General features: G+C 40.9%; 1 protein-coding gene across 1 annotated transcript in view; it reads left to right on the forward strand.

Annotated features, from left to right (window-relative positions):
- The first annotated feature begins 6,556 nt into the window (after nt 1–6,556).
- RAP2A (RAP2A, member of RAS oncogene family) overlaps nt 6,557–22,539 on the forward strand; it is a 32,926-nt gene continuing 16,943 nt past the window's right edge. Inside the window, exon 1 of the mRNA XM_017821102.1 lies at nt 6,557–6,882. Coding sequence (XP_017676591.1) covers nt 6,569–6,882 — 314 coding nt within the window. The 5' untranslated portion in view covers nt 6,557–6,568. The remainder of the gene's footprint in view (nt 6,883–22,539) is intronic.

Raw genomic sequence — 22,539 nt, forward strand, 5'->3', positions numbered from 1 at the left:
ATTTCAGTTCTGAATATTTTGCTAAAAATAACCATGTAAAAAGAAAATATTATTGTAACTGTAATATTATTTTTTTATTGATGCTTACAAAATCTAATGCTTACGAAATACAAGTCCCCGATACTCATACACTGATTATTAAAACAAATGACTTAAACTTATTTCAAGTCTGACTCAGAAAAAAATGGCTACGAGACTTGTGACAGATATTGCAAGACTTTTGTACCTTAATCAAGACAGGTTATCATCGTCTTCACTTTCTCTTAAGTCTTGAGATTGATCTATTTTTGAACATCATAAGGAGAAAGAATGAAAGAGTCAAATGGAATAATAAATTACCTGGGTTTAGTTTATTTTGCTGTGCTTTTTTTATATCCTGAAATTGACTTCCCCTGTTTTGAACCTACATCTGAACAACAGCTATTTAACTTAACTTTACTGGCAGGTGATTATTTCTTACAAAACTTAAATATGCAATGGAAGTTTTCCTTAAAATTATAGCACCATCAAGGTTTCTTATTTGCTTTACAGGAGGCAAGGAAAACTTTGTTGTGAAATGCCATAATACATCAGCAGAAGTCCACCAAAATTCCACTGAAAACAGTAAAAATCAGGTGACAAGCTAAATCATACTATTTTCACTTAGATTTCTTGGCATTTTGGGGAACGGTTCAATCAAATTTTCACTATTAATAAAAAGAGGGGCCAGGAGCAATTATTCTTTTTAAATTTAACCACCATCTTCAAGTAAATACAACCACCTTATTACATAACAGGGATGGCTATATGACTGCATAAAATAGTTATAAAAACATCAGCCCTCCCCGTTAACAAGTGATCCCCTTCCTTTGAACAGTTAACCTGCAATGACAGGAAAGATCAATAATGAGAAAGCTGTGGGGATCTGCAGACCTATCAAACTGGCCCTCCTCTGAAATTAACCCATGGGACTGAAGCCACCTTAATGCTCCTTTCTGGTTAGAAAATTAAATTATGACTGAGAGAAGACTTTGGTATGCCTATTCCTATTGTCTCTGTCTCTTTCAAAGTGTAAAAATCAGAAGAACCCAAACCCTGGGGACTGGAGCACACAATTGAAAGTGGCAGGTACAGCAATTTAATAAGTATCTATTGGTAGAGCCACAGTAATTGTGTTCACACTTGTTGTCCTCTCTAGTTGTAAGGTAAAACGCATTCATTGAATCTCATTCTGCTGGAATGTATTCTAGTTTGTTTTCCTTCACAACACAAAACAGTCTCTTGGAAATCAATAGGTGGGAGGTTAAACTGTTTCAGATTGAGGATGGTGTTAACTCTATTCCTCTTTCATGGCTGAGCCCCCAGCAGCTAGCAATTATATAACAATTTGTATTTGTAGTCTGGATTCACTTTCTACAAATTCAGTGAGCTGAAATACCCCAGCAGACCTTTAAGAGAGAGAAAAGTGGTGTGGGTCTGGGCCAACTGGGGGAGCTAACACAGCAACCTTGCAAGGTTCCCCTATGTAGTCACAGGAAGTGCAAGAGACCACTTCAGATTTTGGCTCCCCGACTCTCAATATGCTTAAGTGAAGGCTACAAGGAATACAAAGTGAGGAGAAAAAAGCTGCCCACAGAACATTTCCAATCAGCTGTTTTAAGATATTCCCACTCAGTATGCTTGATTGCTGGAAATGTAAGTGCTAAAGTCTCAATTTTGCCAAGATTTACCTCAGCTTTGTGAATTGACTTCCCAAAACCAGAACTAAAGCATGACAACGCTGATGACCATCACGCTTGCTTCACTTCATAGATGATCTGAGCCTCAGCCTCTGTGCACCCTAGTTTACCATCTTAGGGCGCTGAGCTACATGGGAACTCCCTGCACAAAGGGAACTGTTAACCCCAACCAATGCTGATGACTGTAGTTCATCACTGCAAGTTTTGACTCTGATCTTACAACGAGATCTATGGAGAGCTGCTACCTCATCTTTCACAGAGCACCTCTGACTTCAGTAAGGCTTGACACAGACACAGAAGTCATCTCACTCAGAGCTCACACAAGGCTTCATCACCACAAAACTAAAGCACACCTACTATACCTTCAAAAACAAGTGCTTAGATTTCTTCAAGAACAAAACAAAAAAATCCAGCAAACCCAAACTGGCCTGCAAGTAGTGAAGTTAATGAAACCTTACTTCTGTAACATGCACTTTGAACGTGGTAAGTTAAATCCCAAACCATGCACCCTCCACCAGGCTGGTGACGGTACTGACTGCCCCTGGTTGGGCTATTGGGTGATCAGAGTTGTCACCTGACTGCTGCCAAACAGGATGGAGGAGGTCCAACCTCCTTTCCCTTTACAAGTACACTCAGGTTTTTTCTGCTCTGATTTAGAAAGCATGAACAAAGATGTTAAACACGTCAAATTTTGCAGTTGGTAAAAAAAAGGGACAACATTACTGCCAGTATGAAAGGGAAATTAACAGTGTGATCACCTGAAAATGCTAAGGCTAGGGTAAGCAAAGTCAGCTACATTTCACTACAGCTAGTTGTGTCCTGAATTTGATAACAACTTCATGGACAGTACTAATAAAATAATTAAGTTAGCAAGAAATATTAAAGACTAAGCAAAATCTCAACCCTTGATGCTTCCTAAATACTGTAATGACACATGGTTAGGAGTCAATGTGATGACAGAACTGCACTGACAGTCTGAATGTAAAGACACGATGGTAAGCAAGGACAGGAAATCATGTTGTTCTACTAATACGCACTTAAAAGAAAACTTGACAATGGAAAACAAAATATACACCAGAGCAGTTTGTAGAACAGACAAGCTTTATTTCACACATTCTCTTGTGCTTCAGTTCTCAGGGCAAGGGGGCTATGGATTCCCTCATTTTTCATATTGCTACACTTTACATCTTGAGACTGATACTGTTAGTAGTGAAGAATTAGCAAACCCTGGCTTTGGAATGAAAACAGGTGTTAAAGGCCTTTTTCCTCTTTCCCTAATGTATAGTCAGAGGCTACAATAGCTAGCAAAAAAAATATGAAATATTGTGTTTGTTGCTGCATAAGATAAAAATTTAATATTTACTGAGAAACTCCAGGCTATCATAAGATGGTGTGGTTAGCCACAGGCTGCTGAAGTTTGAAATAAGACAGTTCAATATAAGACATAAAAAGACTTGAGAAAGTGAGCAATAAAACTGTAGTTCCTAAATCCTAGGAAGCCAGCAAAAACCCAGCTGTCCAGCACAAAGGGACTAGATGACTCTTGAGTCTCCTATGAGAAGCTACAAAGGAAGTCATGCTGGGAAAGCATGCTGTGGGCTGAGATACTTGCCTGCCAAGCTTTGCCCAATTCAATCTTTTACGGCAGGAAGTTTCTCTTTCCCTGAAATTTACTACTTTTTTTTTCTCCTACTCTGCAGTAAAGAATAGCAAAAGTATAAGCAACATGCACAAAAGAATCACTGGCAACACCTAAGTGGCCCCCTATTCTCCAGCTCGCTATAAATAACTACATAACTGATGCTGTATTTGTTCTTAGGGCTGAGGCTGAGCCTCCAACATTTATTAGCTGAATTTTCAATGTTGTTGTTCTCGTCAGATGATTCAAAACCAAAAATGAAGGCTAGAAAAACAGAGCAACAGCAAGATGTTCAGCCTAACAACTGAATGGTGAGATCCTTGGTAACAGCCATCCATTCAAGGCATCCAGAACCTCCTCCAGTTGACCATCTTGCCTTTTCTTTTATATCCTCCATGCTATATACACCGTTCCTCTGTATTTCCAATTTGTAAATTTCTGAGGTCCCGGCACACCCTATTAAGTGAAATAACATTTTGCTGCCCATCAAACCAATGAGACTGAACACCTGGCGTAAAACTTTCCAGTGGTAGCATTCCTGTTACCTCTGTCTGAACTGTTGCCTTCTCACTAATTACACTCCTCATCATGAGTCAGCAGCCGACAGCTTTTTTTCTGAGAATCTCCAAATATCAGAAGGTTCCAGTCTTAGGATGAATAAGAAGGTAAGCCCAAATCTCCTACCTTCAGCATTGATCACTTAAATCTATTTTGCGTGATTGTACATAATCTTCCTATTCTGATATGCAATACATTTTAAAGCCTGATAGATATGTTCATCTTTCACTGTTCTTCACAACATCGAAACCTTCACTGCACTGAGATAGGGCTTAATTTTCTGTCTAGGTTATAATCAGTTTAGATCCGTGCTCTTCTATCAACGTTGTTCATTAACTTAAATGCCTACTCGCTTGAGCTTGACTCCACCCTGCCTTACTGGTTGCTCATAACCCTCTCTTGCATTTGCTTTTCCCAGGTTAATCAGACACATACTCCCAGCATACTCTTGTAGATAAGCTTTGTTCATTTCCAGTAACCCTCCCAGATGTATTTCTGTACAAGTTCCTCTTTCTTGGACATGATTTATCATTATTGGACACAGTAATGTCTCACCAGTAATCCAGAAGCTTGACTGTATGGATACCACAGTTACATTTGTTTTTCACAACCACATTAAACTGGCAGCTTCCTTTCACTGTTGACTAATAAACCCAGGTATTTTCCCATTACTCTGATGGAGGGTTCCTGGACTTACACTACAAATAGTTATTAATCCATACATGCAGTATCTTGCATTTTGTGCTATTACATGTTCTTGTAGGCTCATTTCTATTACTTGAAGGTCTCAAGTCACCAACAGAAATTAGATTATTCATTGAAACTATTACTCAGTTCTGACTAGACTGGCCAGGCTCTGCAGCGTTTACAAAGGGTTTCTGACGGTCTTGTACAAATTCTGTGTACCTCCTTGGTACTGAATATACTTAAATCACTCAGATGTGTGTGCTTTCCAGTTTGCTTTGGTGGTTTTTAACTGCACGGGCATTGCAAGAAGCCAGCAAATAATCTTCTTTCTTCTAGACAGACCTAAGCTAGGGGCATCCTACTAACATATATTTGTTTTAAAGCTTTGCAGTTAAGAAAAAAATAATCAAAAATCAAAAATAGACAGAAGAAAAGCCAAACAGAATGCCCAAGCAAAACATTGGAAAGCTTAAAATACTGCACATGGCAAGCATTTAACCAAAATACTTGGATAGAGGTCAAATGTGCTCAAAAAAAGCCAGAAATATATTTGCCACTGTTAGATTTGGAAACATGAAAACAAGCCAACAAGGAAGCAGAACTAGACTTGCCTGGAAAGCAGGCCGATACCATGGGCCTTACTTCAGATGAAGATATGACAGCATAAAGGGAAGAACAGCACAGTCAGAAATGCAGCACCAGGAGCAAGCTCCTTTTCCAACAGCTTTCGGAAAGCATCTGAATAGCTGACTAACCGCTCTGGCTGACCCTTAAGCCTTTAATGGAAAGCAAGTCTTTACTCCCTGTATCAAATCATTCCAAGCAGTGATGTTCGAGAAAAAAAACAATAAAAAAGAAAAGTTAAGGATCTGTCTCATAGCAGAAAGACAATCATACAAGTGTGAGCATCTTTCCAGAGCGATACTGGTTCCCATGAGGAACTGTGAATGCCATCTCATCAACCATTTTCATTTTCCTTACTGTTTTGATTGAGCGCTTTTCCCAAACTGTACCACCACCTCTCCTGTGCCCCTCTCTCTGTCAGAAGGGGACGAGAAGGCAGACACCTACTAGCAACAAACACCTCTGGCCACCCCTTGCAGGCACAGCCCAGCGTGCCGACCGCAGTGCGTCCACATGATTCAAGGCGCACTGGATCGCTGCAGTGGATTTTATGGATCCCATTTGCTTTTATACCCAGGAGCAGGATTCACACGGTGGCCGCGGGCACGTCCGGACAGCCGCCAGGTCGAAAACTGCACGAACTTACCGCGCCGCAGCCGCCTCCCTCCCCCAGCACACAGGGAAGCGGAACCGTGGGAGCGCCAGCCCGCGCTGCCATTGGCTCGTCCCGCCCCCGCGCGTGACCGCCGGTTGGCCCTTCCCGGTTGGAGAGGCCCGCGCGGCGGCGGAGCCGGGCCGAGCACGGGGGGCGGGTCGCCGGTCGCCGTGTCTCCAGGGCGACAGTGCCGGACGAGGGACGGGACGGGAGGGGACAGGACACAGACAGCACCACCGCCACCGGCATCACGTGCGACCCCCGCGCCCGGGAGGACCACGGGGCCCACGCGCCACGTGACGAGGCAGTGCCCGCCCCCCTCCTCCTCCTCCCCGCTCTTTCTTCCCCCCCGTCCCGCCCCGTTGGCTGTTGCCGTGGCGACACGGGAAGGAGGAGGCGGGGCCGCCGCCCCACCCCGGCCGCGCCGCAGCCCGTGAACGCGGCCCCGCCGCCGGCAGCGCCGCCCAGGAGCCGCCGCGGCGGCCGGGAGCATCCGCCGGGCGGGAGCGGAGCGGAGGCGGCTGCGGCGGCGGCGGGCACAGGGCGGGGCGGCCGATGGCGGGGGGGTGAGGAGGGGGCTGCCGGCTGCGGCGGCGGCGGGCACAGGGCGGGGCGGCCGATGGCGGGGGGGTGAGGAGGGGCCGTCGGCAGGTGCGAGTCGGGCGGGCGGTCCGCGCTGACAGGAGGATGCGCGAGTACAAGGTGGTGGTGCTGGGCTCGGGCGGGGTGGGGAAGTCGGCGCTCACGGTGCAGTTCGTGACCGGCACCTTCATCGAGAAGTACGACCCCACCATCGAGGACTTCTACCGCAAAGAGATCGAGGTGGACGCCTCCCCCTCCGTCCTGGAGATCCTGGACACGGCGGGCACCGAGCAGTTCGCTTCCATGCGGGACCTCTACATCAAGAACGGGCAGGGCTTCATCCTCGTCTACAGCCTGGTCAACCAGCAGAGCTTCCAGGACATCCGACCCATGCGCGACCAGATCATCCGCGTCAAGAGGTGACTTGCCCGGCGGCCGCTCCTCCGGCGGCCGCGCCCGACGCCCACCTGCGGCCCGGCCCGCCCCGCCGGGGCCTGCTGCCCGCCCGCCCCCCCCTCCGTCCCCTCCTCCCCCGCCCCGGTGCCCGGATCTCCGGCCTGAGGGCTGCCCACGCCCGCTCAGGTGCTTGCCCCGCGGCTCCCTTCCTTCGCCCGCCTCCCTCCTGCCTTCCCCCGGGCGGCAGGACGAGCCCCCATCCCGCCGCCCCCTCCGGTGCCGCGCCCGCAGCCCCAGGCTCCCCGTGGGCGGGCGCCGGCCCGGGGGCGGCAGAGCGGGAGCAGGGGCCGGGGCTCCGGCGGCTTCCGCCGTTCGCCCTCCCCCCGTTCGCGTGTGCGGGGAGTTCGAAGTGCTCCCCTGTGAAATGCGGCGGAGAAGCTGGGCAGAGGCTGGAACTGGGGGGGCGGAAAAGCAGTTCCCCTAATGTTGTATCGGATCAGCCCTCGAGTGCACTTTCTTGGGGGACGTGCCGTGGCCGATGTGTAAGGGGAGTACCTGGATGCTTTCGTGCGGCAGACAAGAGATCTGCCTGTTCGCATACCTGCATAGGTATTTCCATGAACTTCCCACTCTTAAAAGTGCAGGGCGCCAGCCTCTTTCTCGGTGCAAGTGCCGGCTGTGAGCTTTAGGCCTCATGTATGCTGGTGTTTCCCTTAAATTTCCCACGGTCTCGTTGCCAGCCGCTCTATTAGGAGCAAACCCACGGTGGTGAAACACTGGTGCCTACTGCCAGTTTGTTTTTCTGATCGCTGCGTTGTTTAGATGTACATCAATCAGTCAGATGTCAGCGGCTGAAATGCAGCCGATCGCGCTAAAATAAGGGTAAATGCACCATTTGAAATCATAGCAACCGTTTGAACCATAGCATAGATGAGAAAATGCCTCTGGCCAGATCGTCGCAGACAGAGATCTGTTATTGCCCGTGGAGAGAGGTTGTAATTATATCGCAGAACTGGTTGTAGCTTTGGCTTGGACATCTGAAAGGGAAGCCCTTGTAAATAACTTAGTTGGACCACAGCCGTTGGATTTGCATCTTAATGTAGAGTAGAGCATAAAAGGGGATGATGATGATGATAATAATGGCTAATTGTATGGTCGGGTATGGTCTGTTCACAGAAACTGCCATTCCAGACCAAGGCCTGGGGAAGATGTATTTTGAAATTGGGGAGGAGAGTGAGTAGGGGAAAGGGGAGGGAGGAAGCAAAGCACTGCTATTTTTAAAGACTTGCAACTTTTTCATAGTGGGTATTTCTTAATGTATGTCCAAACTTTTTCAGTTAGGAGATTTCTAAAGACCAATGTAATGGAGTTATTTTGAATTCATTTTGAAAAATCCATTTTCAATATTGTTGCCATCCTTACACTGCACATACCTTACAGAAGAACATTTTTTATTTAAGTATTAGGGTAGACTTTATTCATTAATAAATGCTTTTGGTTTTCCTATATTGAGTCAGCAATATGAATTCATTTAGTCTCTGAATATATATGTGTAGCTTTTGCAGCTTGCATTGTACCTTGCAGTGGAGCATCTGCATTCAGACCCCAGCTGACAAGCTGTAGATAGGTGAAGCAGAATAGAAAGCAAGTTTTACTTCCATAGTTACATTGACTCAGCACTGATGAGAGTGGGTCTAAATGCTGCTCTTATTTTCCTTCTGCAGCTCTTTCACTCAACACTTCAGCTTTAGGCTTTTGGTTAGTTACTTTGTGAAACATATGAGCAACATTGTAATCCTAAATTTCACTTATGCAATGTAATTTAAAAGCCCCCGAAATCCTGAAAGTTTTAGCAAATGCAGATAATTTTAGTTGAGTTGTAGTTGAAAGGAGTCATGGCTAGGCTTCGCGAATGAAGATTTGGGAAGGCTCTATCCACGTTTGTTACAAGCACGCTGGTGGCTAATAAGGCCAATACAAGATAGACATGTCCAATTGCAAAAGGCTCAGCAGAAAGACTCCTTAGGTGGTATATTCTGCAAGACACTGCTCTTTCTGCGTTGTCTTTTCTCCTCGAGAGTGATCCTGCAGGCGTTCTCAAAGGAAGCAGCAGCGATATAGATGGTGTGTCTCCAGGCCTCCCGATTGGAGGCCACAGTAGACCAGTTATGGTGATCAATATGGCCAAGGCTGAGATGTTGTTTCAGGGAGTCCTTGTATCTTTTCTTCGGGGCTTCTCTCATGTGGTAACCAGTGGCAAGTTCACCATAAAGTTGAAAGGAGTATGGTGTATTAAAAAGATGTAGTTTCAACAAGGGTACCAGATTTTTGTTTGTTAACTTCCCTTATATTTGTGGGTTGTGGTGGTGGTGTTACGTTTGGAAAGTTAAGTTCACAGGCAGTGTAAGACCTACTGTGCTATAGACTTAAGCTTGCATACTTTTTACCAGTTAAACTTGAAAAATGCATATTTACAGATAAAATATGTATTTGTACAAGGACTCCCAAATTGTAATTTATGGTTGCACAAATGCATTTAATCCATTGTCCTAATCATCTAATCATAGTCCTGTTTACTTGGGGATTTTTGATGAGATGTACCTGAAAATGACAATTTATATGCTATTCTTGATACAAACCCATGATCTAAAGATCTCTGAACTTTCATTGTACTTGAAAACCAATTGGCCAAGTCTCTAACTGGTAGGTATTTCTGCATTTTACATGTTGTCCTTGCTATTTTGTTTTATTTTTAGATGAAAGAATCCCTGTGTTAATACATAATTAAAGAGTAATTTTAATTACTCTCCCAAGAAGTAAAAAAGCCAGGTGAAAGTCCCTCTTCAGGTTAAGAGATGCACGCTTGAGTCTTCTACTTCCCTTGTCTAACCACCACATACCAGGCCAGCCAAGCTAAGCGAGTCCTTTTCTCCACCTGATGAAGCTGAGTGACCTTAGAGGAATGAATGACATGTTTATGAATGAAAGAGGGGAAACAAGTGGACCTTCACTTAGCTCTGAAGCGTAGTGGTTAGAAGAGATTGAGATCACTCTTGCCGCTGTAGTTTCTGTTCTCATTAAATGGCTGTTTAATATTAGTGCATAAATAGGCTTAGAAACAGGTCTGAAATCCAGGTCTCCCAGCTTGCAGAGAACGCTCCTAATGGCAAAAGTATAAAGTTGAGCTTCCTTGTGTAGTGTATGTAGGCCTTGCATCCCTTTCAGTCGTGGTGCACAGCTTTATCAAGAGTGGAGGATGCCTCCATAGCTTCTAAACAGGTAATTAAAATTCTTTCATGGGAAATGCTTTAAATGTAAACAATATTCCTCCTTTCAAAGTAAGTAAAACATTTTTGTCTAGATCTTTCTAAGAGCGAGTCTGAGTGCTTTAACCATCAGTAAGGGAGCCTTGTCAGTTCTGAGTGGATAGGTGCACCCCCAGCAGCTCTGCCTAGACAGAAGATGAGGAGGAGGGAAAGATTTCAGAAGTGCACACTGTACTCTGGGACAGAGTTTCCTGCTGCGCAGAGTGCTGCTGCTGTTGGATGAAGAATTGCAGTGGTGCAAAATCACAGCTGCCTCTCTTCTTCCTGCAGATGCTGTGTCTTAGAGCAGTACCTACCCAAGGAGTGGCTTGGTAGTTGCTTGTGCTGTACAAAGCAATCACTTCTGCAATCAGCTGTTCTTGCAGTGCCTGCAACTGGCCCTGCTTGTCTGGAACTTGTGTGTTAGTATCAGTATATGGGGGACAGGAAGCTGGTGGTGCCCTAGGTGAGTGAAGCTGTGGATACGTTTTGTTGCTGGATAAGGAGTGTAATCACAAGGTAGGAGGACAGAGGGATTGTGTCCTAATGTAGGTCGGTGGGTTGTGCCGAATGAGGCCAAAGGTGCATGTGCGTATAAGTATATACTTATATAAGTATATATAAGTACATATTTAGGAACTTGGGAGTGCCTCCATGCTTCTTTGATGCTGTTATCCCTAATGATGATAGCTAAGCAAACAGTTTGGGAGGTCTTATTCACTGTACAATTGGGTGCTTATCTGAAATGCATTGTTCCAACCTCATTTCAGGCACCTAATACCAGGTTCTGGACCCTTCTTGTGCCAAATATGTCCATTAAGCATTGTTTCTTCTGATTCTTCCATATGCTGAGGATTTGTACTACTGGGAAGATGGAGTGTACATAAGTGTAATATTTTTATGTGGTAGCTTTGAAGCCTACTTACTTTCTGTATTTAACTACTGCTTTATTTCCTCCTGGTGAGGTAATACACAATCTGTGTTACCTGTACACTGGTAGGTGCTGCAGCTCTGGGACCTTTCTTAGATTTACAAGCTTGGCAGCAAAGAGCTGTCTCGTTTATGCTGCAGACAGAACTCCCTATAGTTTCAGAATGAGCTGTTTTCTGGAGAAACCTTTTATTTGTGAGAGCGAGGCTAAATTGGATGAGTGGGCCTGTGCCAGTGAAGGTCTGCAGTGAAGGAAGAACAGAAGCTGTGAAAAGAAGCAGATTGGAAGTGGTACACCCTAGTTAGATATCAAGGTTCAGAAGTAAGTAGTGAGTATGCAGATTAAGCACTGTAAATTTTATTTTTGTTTGTGGAAAAAGGAGTTGGGTAACTTCTAACATTTTTCTGTTCGTCTCTTGTGTGATTAGAAAGCTTTCTGAAGAGACTCTGCTGATATTTGCCAGATACTGAATTTTAATTTTGAATATGATTGCAATGTTTTTCTATTATAAAGCCAAATTTAAACCTCACTGGGTATCTATTCCAGTTGCTTGTGTAGCCTTCAATAATGTAATTACTCAGCTTGTTCTACAGGCATTTACTTTTTTTTTTTTTAAGTTGAACCCCATGAAATAAAGAAGTATTATTATTTCTATTTAAGAAGAAAACTAGAGCACAGAAATAAAAAGAACTCAAAGTTAACTCAGAGTTCTTCACTTGCGGTAGTTTCTCTAGATGTCTGACCAGTGCTTTAAAGACAGGACTGTCATGTTCATGTTTTAGAGACTAATAGAGCCTACTTAAAGCATTTCTCAAAAATACTATTTTATTTCAAGTAGTGAAAAAAAAACCCTTTTCACTAATCTGTTGCTTTTTCTCTAGAAGACAAAGACTAGAAAATTTATTTATTTAGATTGACTGAAAATGCAGACTAAATTATCTAAGTATATTGCTATGAAATATCACAGAAACATTGAGTTTCTTTGAGTTAAGAATGTTCTTTGTGGTGGTGGAGTTTATTATCGGGATGACAGTCTGCCTCCCAGTCTAGGGATTCTGTGTGGTAATTTAAAACATTTCAAAGTATTGAAATTTATTAATTGTGAAATCATCATCTTCAGTCAGTGGTAATTGATGTATTTATTGACTTAATGGCGATTAAGTCTGGAAGACTATACTTGAAATTACAAATTGCTTAAAATTATAGTTGAAAATATTGCTTTCTTAGTAGTATGAAAACTAAGAATGGTTTTTATTCAAAGAACATAAGTCCTCTTTAAACAAGGTTGAATTTTCCGATTTTTTGAAATTCCATGTATTTTGCATCTTTATTTTAAGAAAATATTTTCTAATTTTGAGAACTGATTAGAGAATTCTTCATAGGCACTGCTATAACACATTCAACCACAAACATGGCTCCAGCCTTCCAGGAAGAAACACTGAAATGTTCAGTAGAAGTGAAACTTAGAAAATTCTATTTCTTCAGTAGTGTACTGTATGTAAAGCTTGACAAATGTCTAGGGACTTTCATAGGTGGTAGCTGTGTGGAAGTGGTAGAAATAATGGCAGACTTCAATCCTGAAGTCTTTTTAAAAGCAAGTGTTCTTTTTCTCGCAATAATCTTGATGTAGTGTATTGTTTCGAGTACAGTACTCATCTTTACATGAAAAAGGTAATAACCATGGCCCAGTTCTCCATAGGATGCTTGGCCAAGCTGCCAGCCACTCTTGTGCACCCATCAGATGAAATTTAGGACTTCATTGGAAGAACAGAGTAACAGATTTTAAATCTCAACAAACACTTGGACATATTTCTGAGAAAATGCAGGAAACTGGATGAAATTCTGACACGGTGCAGACTTTGGCCATGGTGTTAAAATATTTAAGTATAATAGAAAATCTCTACAGGTCTCTCTTTTTTGTTGTTGTTGTTAAGGGACACCTATTAATGGCTGTTTCTGAGGTGAGAACCATATCAATTTATAAGAACAAAATGCAAATATTTTAAGCATCAGTCACGCATAAAGAGGTGGTAAACACAAGTAGTCAGTCGTACCTCATTGACTGTATAACCTTCAGCTGTCTGGCCACCTCTTGTGTCTTACTGGGGAACTGATACATAGACTGTGCCCTAGAAAGTGTCTGTAATAGAAAGAATGCGACTTAGATTTATGCTCTGGTGTTTTCAAAATAACTAGAGACAGAAAGAAGTTTTGTATTGAGTTTAGATATTTTTTTTTTTGGTGAATCTACTTTTGTTTTAAATTTAAATTAATGAACTGATTCTATCAGATAAAATTATAGGTTTCTACATACATTCTACAATTCATATATGGACAATCCTCTAAAAATGTCTCGGACAGTGTGCAATTTTAAGCTATAGAAGGTTATTTTAAAGATGCTTGGCTTAGTCTTAGATATTTCAATGTGCTTGTGCATCTTTGGAACATATAACCTTTAATGTTTTCCTGTAGTAGCATTTGAATTAAATTATGTACTTGAAGAGATTTTTTGACTCTTCCCCCCCACGCACTCTCCCACTCTCACTTTCTTGATAATCTGAAATATTCATAATACTTTGGGTTTCTTTTCAGTGGAAACCATGAAAATTGGAGACAATGCTTGTAGCCAGAGTCTTCTCTGGGATTTTTTTGCACGTTCCCCCCCTCCACCCCCAGATAATTGTATAGGTATTCCTTTCCAAGTTTTACTTATTTTTCTTTGTAAGGTAAAGTGACATGATAGTTTCCATATGTGGACACTGAAAATAAATCTTTTTATCCCCTCCTACTTTTTAGGTGTTCTTTGGACTTTTATTGAAAAAGCCAGGTAGGCAAGCTCCTTTTTATATGTGTGTTTAGTTTAGATTGTGCTAGTTTAGAGTGTAGTGTTTTTTTTTTTTAAATGATGCCTGTATTATTTTGCATCAAATTCTGGTTTTGGGTCTTAATTGCTGCTGTAGCTTATGTTGTTGTAGAGTTGTGTGAATAAATATGGATAGTTGCAATTGTCAAATAGTAGAACAGTATGTGGCAAGACTTCTTAAATATGTTTTTGGTTGTGCAGTATTGCTTGATTGTGCTGGTGTTGTAAAAATGCTATTTAGTGTGTTAAAGACCAGATATAACAGTGACTTTAATGGCTTTCATAGCTTAGTTCAATAATATAGCATTAATGCTTGGAGTTGAATGTGTTCTGTCTTGCTCTTCATTAAGTTGTTTTGGCATAGATTTTTTCAATGAATATTTGGAAAATTTTATTTTACAAAATCGTTGCTTGTTAGAATTTCTGGTTTTGCTTCTGAATTTCTGTTTTGCTTAGAGGACAGTAATTCTTTAAATACTGTTTTTTATAGCTAACACAGTTGGGAGTAACTTTCATCTTTTATTTCAAAATAATTATTCAGTTGGATAGTGTGGATAGAAGAAAATTTAGTTGTTTGGTCAAATATAAAACATTCTGGGTAATGTTATGTTTAGTTAAAACTACTGTTAGCAGAGATACTTTTTAGACTGAAATTTCAAAAATAGACATTCTTTGGCTATTGAATGTTTTTGAATGAAAATGTGGAATATCTGAGTGGGTAGAGCTCCCCCAAAAAATCATTAAATCCATCCCTTTTCTAGTTTTCTTCTTAATAATTGAGTGTTAGGTTTTTATTTTTTGCACCTAAGAATAAACCTGGGGTTACTGGTTATTTCATTTCTGAAATATTGCAAGTGTTGCTCAAGCTTTTTTTTTTGTGTAGGTGGTATGTGATAACGTTTTGAGAGAGAATAGGGAAGCAATTGGGACTGCAGTGCTAAATTATCCTGACACGTAGTGACTTGTACAAAGATTTACATGATTGTTAAGGTAACAAGAGCTATAGCTATCTGCTTCTGTATATTCTCTTATTCACTAACTTTCTGCTGCTCTGTTTTTTTGTTTTGGGTTTGTTTTGTTTTGTTCTTGTTTTGTGTTCCAGAGGTTTCTAGTACAGGACTAGTATTCAGTTTTTGCTGCACTAAGGCAAACACTATAATTTAGGTACAGTTTACAATGATGAGTGCAACTCGAACACTTTCTTTGTCAATGGGTTGGATGCATTTTGTTGTCTTAAATCCTAGTCTAGACAAGAGAATTAAAGGTGTGTTATGAGCACGTTATCCTTTCTCAACATTAATGTCATGGGACTCATTCAATTACTTGATGCTGTACTCTTTAAAAATGCAATGGTGACAATATTTTAATTCTTGTCTTGATTAGCCCTAGAGTAGGTGAAGGACAAAAAAAAGCAGTGTGCGTTTTTGGAGTTGATTAGCTTGTTTTGAAATACCACTTTTGTCTTGTAGATAGTGCTTTAACAACTTAAAAAATATTATCTTCTGCAAAAGTCGGGGTAATGAGGCAGACATTGAAGCATTTTTAAGATATTAGAATGTAATAGCATAGAGTAGTGGTCTGGGGTAAAATAAAATACAGCTCTTACTTTACAGAATGGTTTGGGGACTTCCCATTATTATTTGGGGTAACAGGTAGCCAACTTAACTAAAAGATTAATAGTGTTTGAGATTCCCATGCGAGTTTCAACTCAACTACAATTTAATTTGAACTAGAAATGAATTGGATAAGGATGCTGAACTAAAGTGCTTGAATGTTGTGAAGAAGAGCTTTGGTCCTGGTTTTCTGTTTAATTGCAAGAAAAGGCACTTTCAAGAAATAGCCACAGAGATCACTGCTGGCCCTATATGCATGCTTGCTGACTGATGAGCAAGTTTGGGTGGGAGAATGTTTGAATTATTTGCCCTCTTAATTCTAATATATTTTACTGTTTGAAGTATAAGCTGGGACTGATCAACCTGCTTAATCTGATTAGATCTGGTTGCAGTTTCCAGCACTTCTGTGACATCTTTTTAAGTGATGTACAAAATGTTACTTGAAACATTTTGTAAATGTGCAAATAATTGGAATGCTTTTCTCTTTTGAAAAAGCCATGAGCTTTATTAGACCTATTTAGAAATGCATAAAACTAAGTCTTTCAACAATTTGTTTTCCTTTGAATTTTCCTTACCATGTTTTTAGTTTCATTTACAAATTTTAGAAACTCCTTGATTTTTGTTAGAACAAAACAGTGAATACAAAATGTTGAGGTTTTATACCATTTTCCCCAGAATTTATGAAAGAGTGGGGAAAAAAAAATCTGGTTTTTATTCACCCACCTCTGTATTTAATGATACAGAATCCTGAATGTGTGTATTTTTTTTGAACTATGTGACAGCAGCCCTTATTTAGATACTGCTACTTGTACATACCTGATTTTAAGAAGGTATGTTTTCAGTGTGTGGGTTACTTTCTACTGCCAAAAGGACTTGATGTATTAATGGGTTTTCCTGGTAGTAGTCTTATATATCCAGGTTCAGAATTTGACCCCCTTCTACTGTAATAATTCTGCTGAAGACCAGTCACACAGTGGTGTTTTGTGTTTTAGTTTTTTTCGGGGGGGGGTTAACTTCAGGAATACAGTTTCTTTTTTTGAAAATGATTTGGAGGTCAGAAGATAATCATGTTGAACTATTTCTTCTGGAGCATTTTATCAGATGCCTTTCATACCCCTCCAACCCCTCCACCCTCACAAAGGAAAAATCTAACTGGTCTGAGTGTTTCTCAGTCTCTGATCAAATCCAGGCTCCCCATCTTGCTTCTTAAAGAAGGCATTTGCTCTGTTAGTCTCAGATGCAGTTAGATTCCTAGTAGCTGACATGCAGGTTACTCCCTACAATGCCTGTAAGACAGAAGAATGACTCACATTCTGCAGGGTTAATGCTGCAATCCACTATCGAAATTCAAGCAATAACATGGAATGAATTATCCCATTGCTTTTGTCCGTTTGGATGTGGTGTTAGGTTTGGGGGAAAGGGAATGGGGAATTGTGATTGTGGTACCACGTAAATCTGTGTGATTTTCTTGGGTTCTTTAACAGATAACCTCCTCAGTAAACACTGAAGGTTTTGGGGGTAGGAAAGGTTGGTTTTGTTTTTGTACCAAGTGTGCAGGACGCAAGCAGACAATCCTGGCATCGATCTTCCAGTGCTCTGGAAGAGATGCCTTTTTTTAATTTTTTTTCCCCAATGCCAACCTTCTCTTTTCTTGCATTTCATTGAGAAATAAATGAGGAATGAGTCTTGCAAAATAGCTTAGTGTTTCTTTTCCGTGTTATTTCTTTAGGAATCTGCTTTGCTTTGAGGTGTGCATTCCTGTTGCAGCAAACTACTCGATAAATCAGCTTGTATGCAGAATCTCTACTCTTGAGACACAGGCCCACTCACTGGTCAAAACACTTAAATTCTGAAAGAATGGGAGAAAAATGCAAGTCAGTATGTCATCGTGGAGCAACATCTGATCTTTCCTGAAATATTGTGGTCACTTGGACTAGGGGAGTCTTCTGGTGACCACTAACTGTATGGAATATCAATTTTGCATTTTTGCAGTGACTTCTTAATCTAAAGTGAATAAGCAGTTCTGAGAAATCACCAGGTTTCAATCTCTGCTATCTTTCTTCAGCTTGTACATCTGATCTTTTTCTGTTGCTCCCCTGGGATTTGTGAATTTGTTTTCATGTATTCGTATGTACCTTCATAGTGGCTTATCTTCAACAGGAAGATTGAAGAGTATTTTCTCAACCTCACTTGTAGCTTAGTGGTTAGAACAGTCTGCTGGAAAAAACAGATGTGAAACTCCTATGACCAAAGAAGTTGTATGGTGCAGGTCTATCACCTCAGTGATCAGGGCTGTAGTTGCTGTGCTGCTACATTAAATGTGAGAAACAGCATTTGCCACTATTTGCTTTTATTCTCATGGCTTTCTGTGGAAGTGATATCTGTTCTGTTTTTGTTGAGTATCTTACTATTGTTGTGTTAGTAGACTCATGGAACAGTGTTTGGTGAATTAGGCCTCTCGAGGGACTTGGCTGCTTCCATGCCTCATCTGTAAGTCCCCAGAGAGCTTAGGTGTGTTTTGGTTCCAGTAGATGGCTCAGCTGGGCTTGCACAGCTGTAGGCCGTCAGACTACTTGCTACCTTGTTTTGACAAAAAAGCTTCAAGTGGGTGCAGACTTTCAAGAACTTAAGTGGGTAGGTAAGAAATTTCATGGGCCTCTAAATTATTTTGGAGTCCCAGCATATTTAGCTTCCTCAGTTTTGCTTTCAGACCCAGAAATATTTGTCATCAAAAATGAATTTTTCTCTTTACTTCCTGCTTCTTCACATCAGTTTCATTCTGTATATTTTGAGCAGTGAATTTCCGAATGTCTTTGTATGGATCTTTTTTGTACAGAATATTGAGTAGACCACAGACTTGATGATCATGTCATCCACAGCATGAGCTTATAACAATTCTTGTACTTCAGATAGCTTCCTTCTCTAAAAAAAGAGTTCTATGCACACATTATATTATATTACTGTTCGTAACATTTTATTTGGAGTAGAATCTGCTTAGGTGGCTATCCTTATACAAATAGCTGTCTGAGGGATGGCAGACTCTTTCCTAGGAAGAAACTGGAGGAGCAGATGATATCAAGATAGCCCGTTGACAGTCCATGTAGTTTTAATGTTAAATATCAAACAGGAAGAAACTTTAAGTAGTTTTCCTTCATAGGCATCTCTTCTGCCTATCCTTAGTTTGGTTGTCTGCAGCCTCACTTAACATTAGATGCTGCAGTTGCTCAGCAGTCTATTTTCATACCATCTGTTTCTCCAGTAGCTGTTAGAGGTTGGCCATGTGAGAGAATCAATAGCCTTCTGCTCTTTGGCTCTCGATGTTCCAGAAAATTTAGGCATGGTGTCACATTCTAGAATTTCACTCCATTCAAATATTCCTAAATTTCATTCAAACTGTGGAGAAGCTAGGCTGCTGGTTGATATGGTGAATGGGTGGCTATGTTTTGATGGGATTAGGGTTGAAAAATCCTCTCCTGCCTTTAAAGATAACATTATGGATCAGCTGATAATTTTGGACTGGATGACTGGGTATCTAATGGTCTTGCCTGTAGTCAGGCACCATAGACAACATAGTTGTTCCATGTGGGATTGTATAACCTCCGTTATTTACTGAAGTATCAGTCTTATGTAGCTGCTGCAAATTTCTGATGAGTCTGTTTACCATCCAACAGTTTTTAGTCAAGCATCTTGTAACTCTTTGAGTGCTCTCTGTAACCAGATTTCATAGCAACCAAAGTCAGATACTTGCCATCCATCAGATCAGTCTGACAACTGTTGGCAAGGAATGCTGTTCCTATTACCACTCTGAGTACCAGTTTTTACTTAAAGGTCTGGCATTATTGTGGAAATGGTCCTGCTGCCACCAGGACCTTTGCCTCAGATTCTGCACTGACCACTTAATTGGAGGATTGCTGGACTTGTTCCTCATCTGTGCAAGGGTGGTTTTCAGAAACCATGGTGAGCAAATCCCATCCTTGGATAGCCTCCTGATGGACTGGAGCTACTGGTCTCTTAATCTTTTTGATTTACACTTTTGATTACATTTGTAATTGCCAAGAACTCAACTACTGGGCAGCTGTAATGGTTTGTAGACAGGACAGGTTATGTGAATGTTTACCCCGACTGCTTCGTCTTAATGCAGGAAGGAGGGTGGCATGTATTGCAGGGTTTACAGGTGAGTCCCTAAGCTTGATAGGGGGACACTGAGAAGAAAAGAACAAAACCTCTGGTTACAAAGGTTTTGCCTCTGGGAAGAAATGCTACCTTGTAGACTTAACATGGGAAAGAAGAATGATTTTTTTGAAAAAAATAAAGAGTTTTCTTTCTGTGGCTTCTCAAGAACTTGGTCATTCAGTATGATTTGCTATTTATTGCAGAATAATGCCGTTTCTTTCTATATCTTGTTCTCATAAACTACATTTGGCAAAAAAATATACAAAAAAGCGCATCCTTTATTTAAATGAGATGGGCATATTCAAGACAGAAATCAAGTAACTTAGTGAATGTTGAATTCTCCTTCAGATGGTTTTTAGTCAGAAATAGTGACTGCCATCATGGTAGCTTCATCTGCCAGAGAGGGACAATGGAGACCTCAGTCTTGGATGAAAGCTGAGAAGGCACACCTTGGAAGTCCCTTATTATTCTAAAATTAAGCAATTGTATTGCCTTCCTAGCTGGGATAATTGGACTGGTAATTGAAGTCTACATTCTTCTCCCAGAGATGATCAAAACGCCTTCCTTTGAAAGACTTTCTGTCTGTCAGCAAGAAATGTGGTTAGATTAAAAGGACTGGGAACAGTCTGGGTTTCACACCCCCACACATGCCTTCATATTAATTGGAATGGCCTTTCTGCATAGGATAACTTAATGTGGAAAAAATAATTAGTGGACTATTTTCAGGACATTCCAGTTACCAATTAGTGATTCAATGAAGAAGGTGTAATGGACACCAGGGTGTGTGGTACCTTTAAACATAGTCTCTTTCTTAAAAGGAATCCAACTTTTTCAAATATTTTCTTACTATGATTACTGTTACTTTTGAGGGTTAAGTATACAAATTATCATCCTTTCTGTACCTAGAATGTGACAAGCAGACATGGAAATATTGAGGTAGTATTTTGTCTCTCAGAATAAAACAAATTACATAGTTTTTTAAAAATAAGTGTTTGCTCAGAAAGAGAGACAGCTAAAATGTACATTCATATACATGAATATATGCATATATGTGCAGAGAGGGTTTTCAGTCTTTTAGCTTATGGGGTCAGGAGTCAGGATAAAAAAGGAAAAAAACAAAATGCAGATTTTACCAGGTTCTGTGGTCATCTTCTATTTAAAATAATTTAAAATAGTCTTTGTCCACATGTGAAAATTTTGTCACCAAGTTACTTCTGAACAAGTTTGGTTAAACCAGTATAAATCCACCCTAATTGTTTCCTACCTAATTTAAGCAGTATTGAAATTGGTGTCCATGGGGGAATTTGCAACATTTTAAAGAAGTTACTTAGGTTGGTCTGGCCTGTTGGTGTTTTCTCCCTCTGAAAAAAAAAAATTATGTCAGTAAGAGACATAGCCTCTTGTTTCATTGTTTTTCCCTCTCTCTCACGCATGCACGCACGAGTTGCTCTTTCTGTCAGCCATTGGGGCCTGTCCTCTCCATGAATTCAGCTGAGTAACCATCTCTTTGGGTGACACAGGCCATCAGCCAGCACACAGCCATTGGCAAAATGCCGGTGCGGAGGCGCTCCAGTGCCCAAGGGATGCTGACAGCCCAGAGCCTTAGGCTCTGACCCTGGTGCACCCACACTGCTGCTGACACAGCTTTGGCACCGGCCAAAGCAGCCAAGTGCCCAAATCCCCAGAGATGCAGCAGCCTGGTGATAGAGTCCCAGAGGCTGACCTTGCTGGTGCAGGCACGGCCTGATAGCTGATGGGGGTTAACGTGTACAGGATAAAACAGTCTCCAGGGTTGACCGAGTGCTACAAAGTGTCTTCATGGACAACAAAATGGCTGTCAGGCAGGTTAGTAAAGGTCTTCTGGGAAAAGGGAGCTTTTTTTAACCTAGACTAGACCTGAGGAAATTAACATTTATACAGTAGTTAAAATATAAATAGCTCGACATCTGATATGATAAGTATATCTGAGCTCCTCATTCTACTGGCTTTGTTTTGGTATTTAATCCAATGTTAGACTTGAGATATAGGTACACACATGTAAGGAAAAGTAAAATGTTTAGATTTTACTGTTTTCCTAGGTATCCTGTATTTAATGTCATTTTATAAACAAGTTCTTACTCAGAAAATTCTGGTTATTAGAGTGTATCCACAACACTGATTTAGAATGAAATCATCTTGTTTTTCTCTAATTGGTACCTGTCCTATTGTAGAAAGAATGAAAAAGCTCCTAAGAAAATGATTTCTGGAGTTTATGTTCAACACAGAAGAGAGGTTAGAAGTAAATTATTCTTTATATTTGCCACACAGAGGTAGTATGCTGGGAGGCGGTATTTTATATTTGAAGACGAACCAAAATTTCTTTTAATAAGAACAAACAAGTAACAAATCAAACAACCAAAAATATCCAAACATAACTTCTGAAGCCCTTATTTCAGTCTATTCATCTTCAGATATGGAAAGAGTTTCACTTAACAAGCTGATGTACTCTTTTTGAATTAACTTTCTAGAATTAGAAAGTTGAGTTGTTAAAGATGAAGGTGACTTCTTATACCTGCGGAGAAGAAAACCTTCTTAATGCTCTGTTTATTCAAACATTCCAATTATTTATACCAGGCACACAGTAATTAGATAAATTATTCTGTAAGATAAGGACCACCAACTTTCTGAAGTCAAGAATGTTTTTCTTTACCAAGTTGAAAATCAAATGTTCTGGGAGAAACTCAGGAGGAGTGAGCATTATGTAAAGCCTTCTTGTTGTATGTCTTTAAGATGTGGGTACAGAATCACAGAATATG

This window comes from Lepidothrix coronata, unplaced genomic scaffold (assembly GCF_001604755.1).
Source record: "Lepidothrix coronata isolate B3197 unplaced genomic scaffold, Lepidothrix_coronata-1.0 Scaffold88, whole genome shotgun sequence".
Lineage (NCBI taxonomy): Eukaryota > Metazoa > Chordata > Aves > Passeriformes > Pipridae > Lepidothrix > Lepidothrix coronata.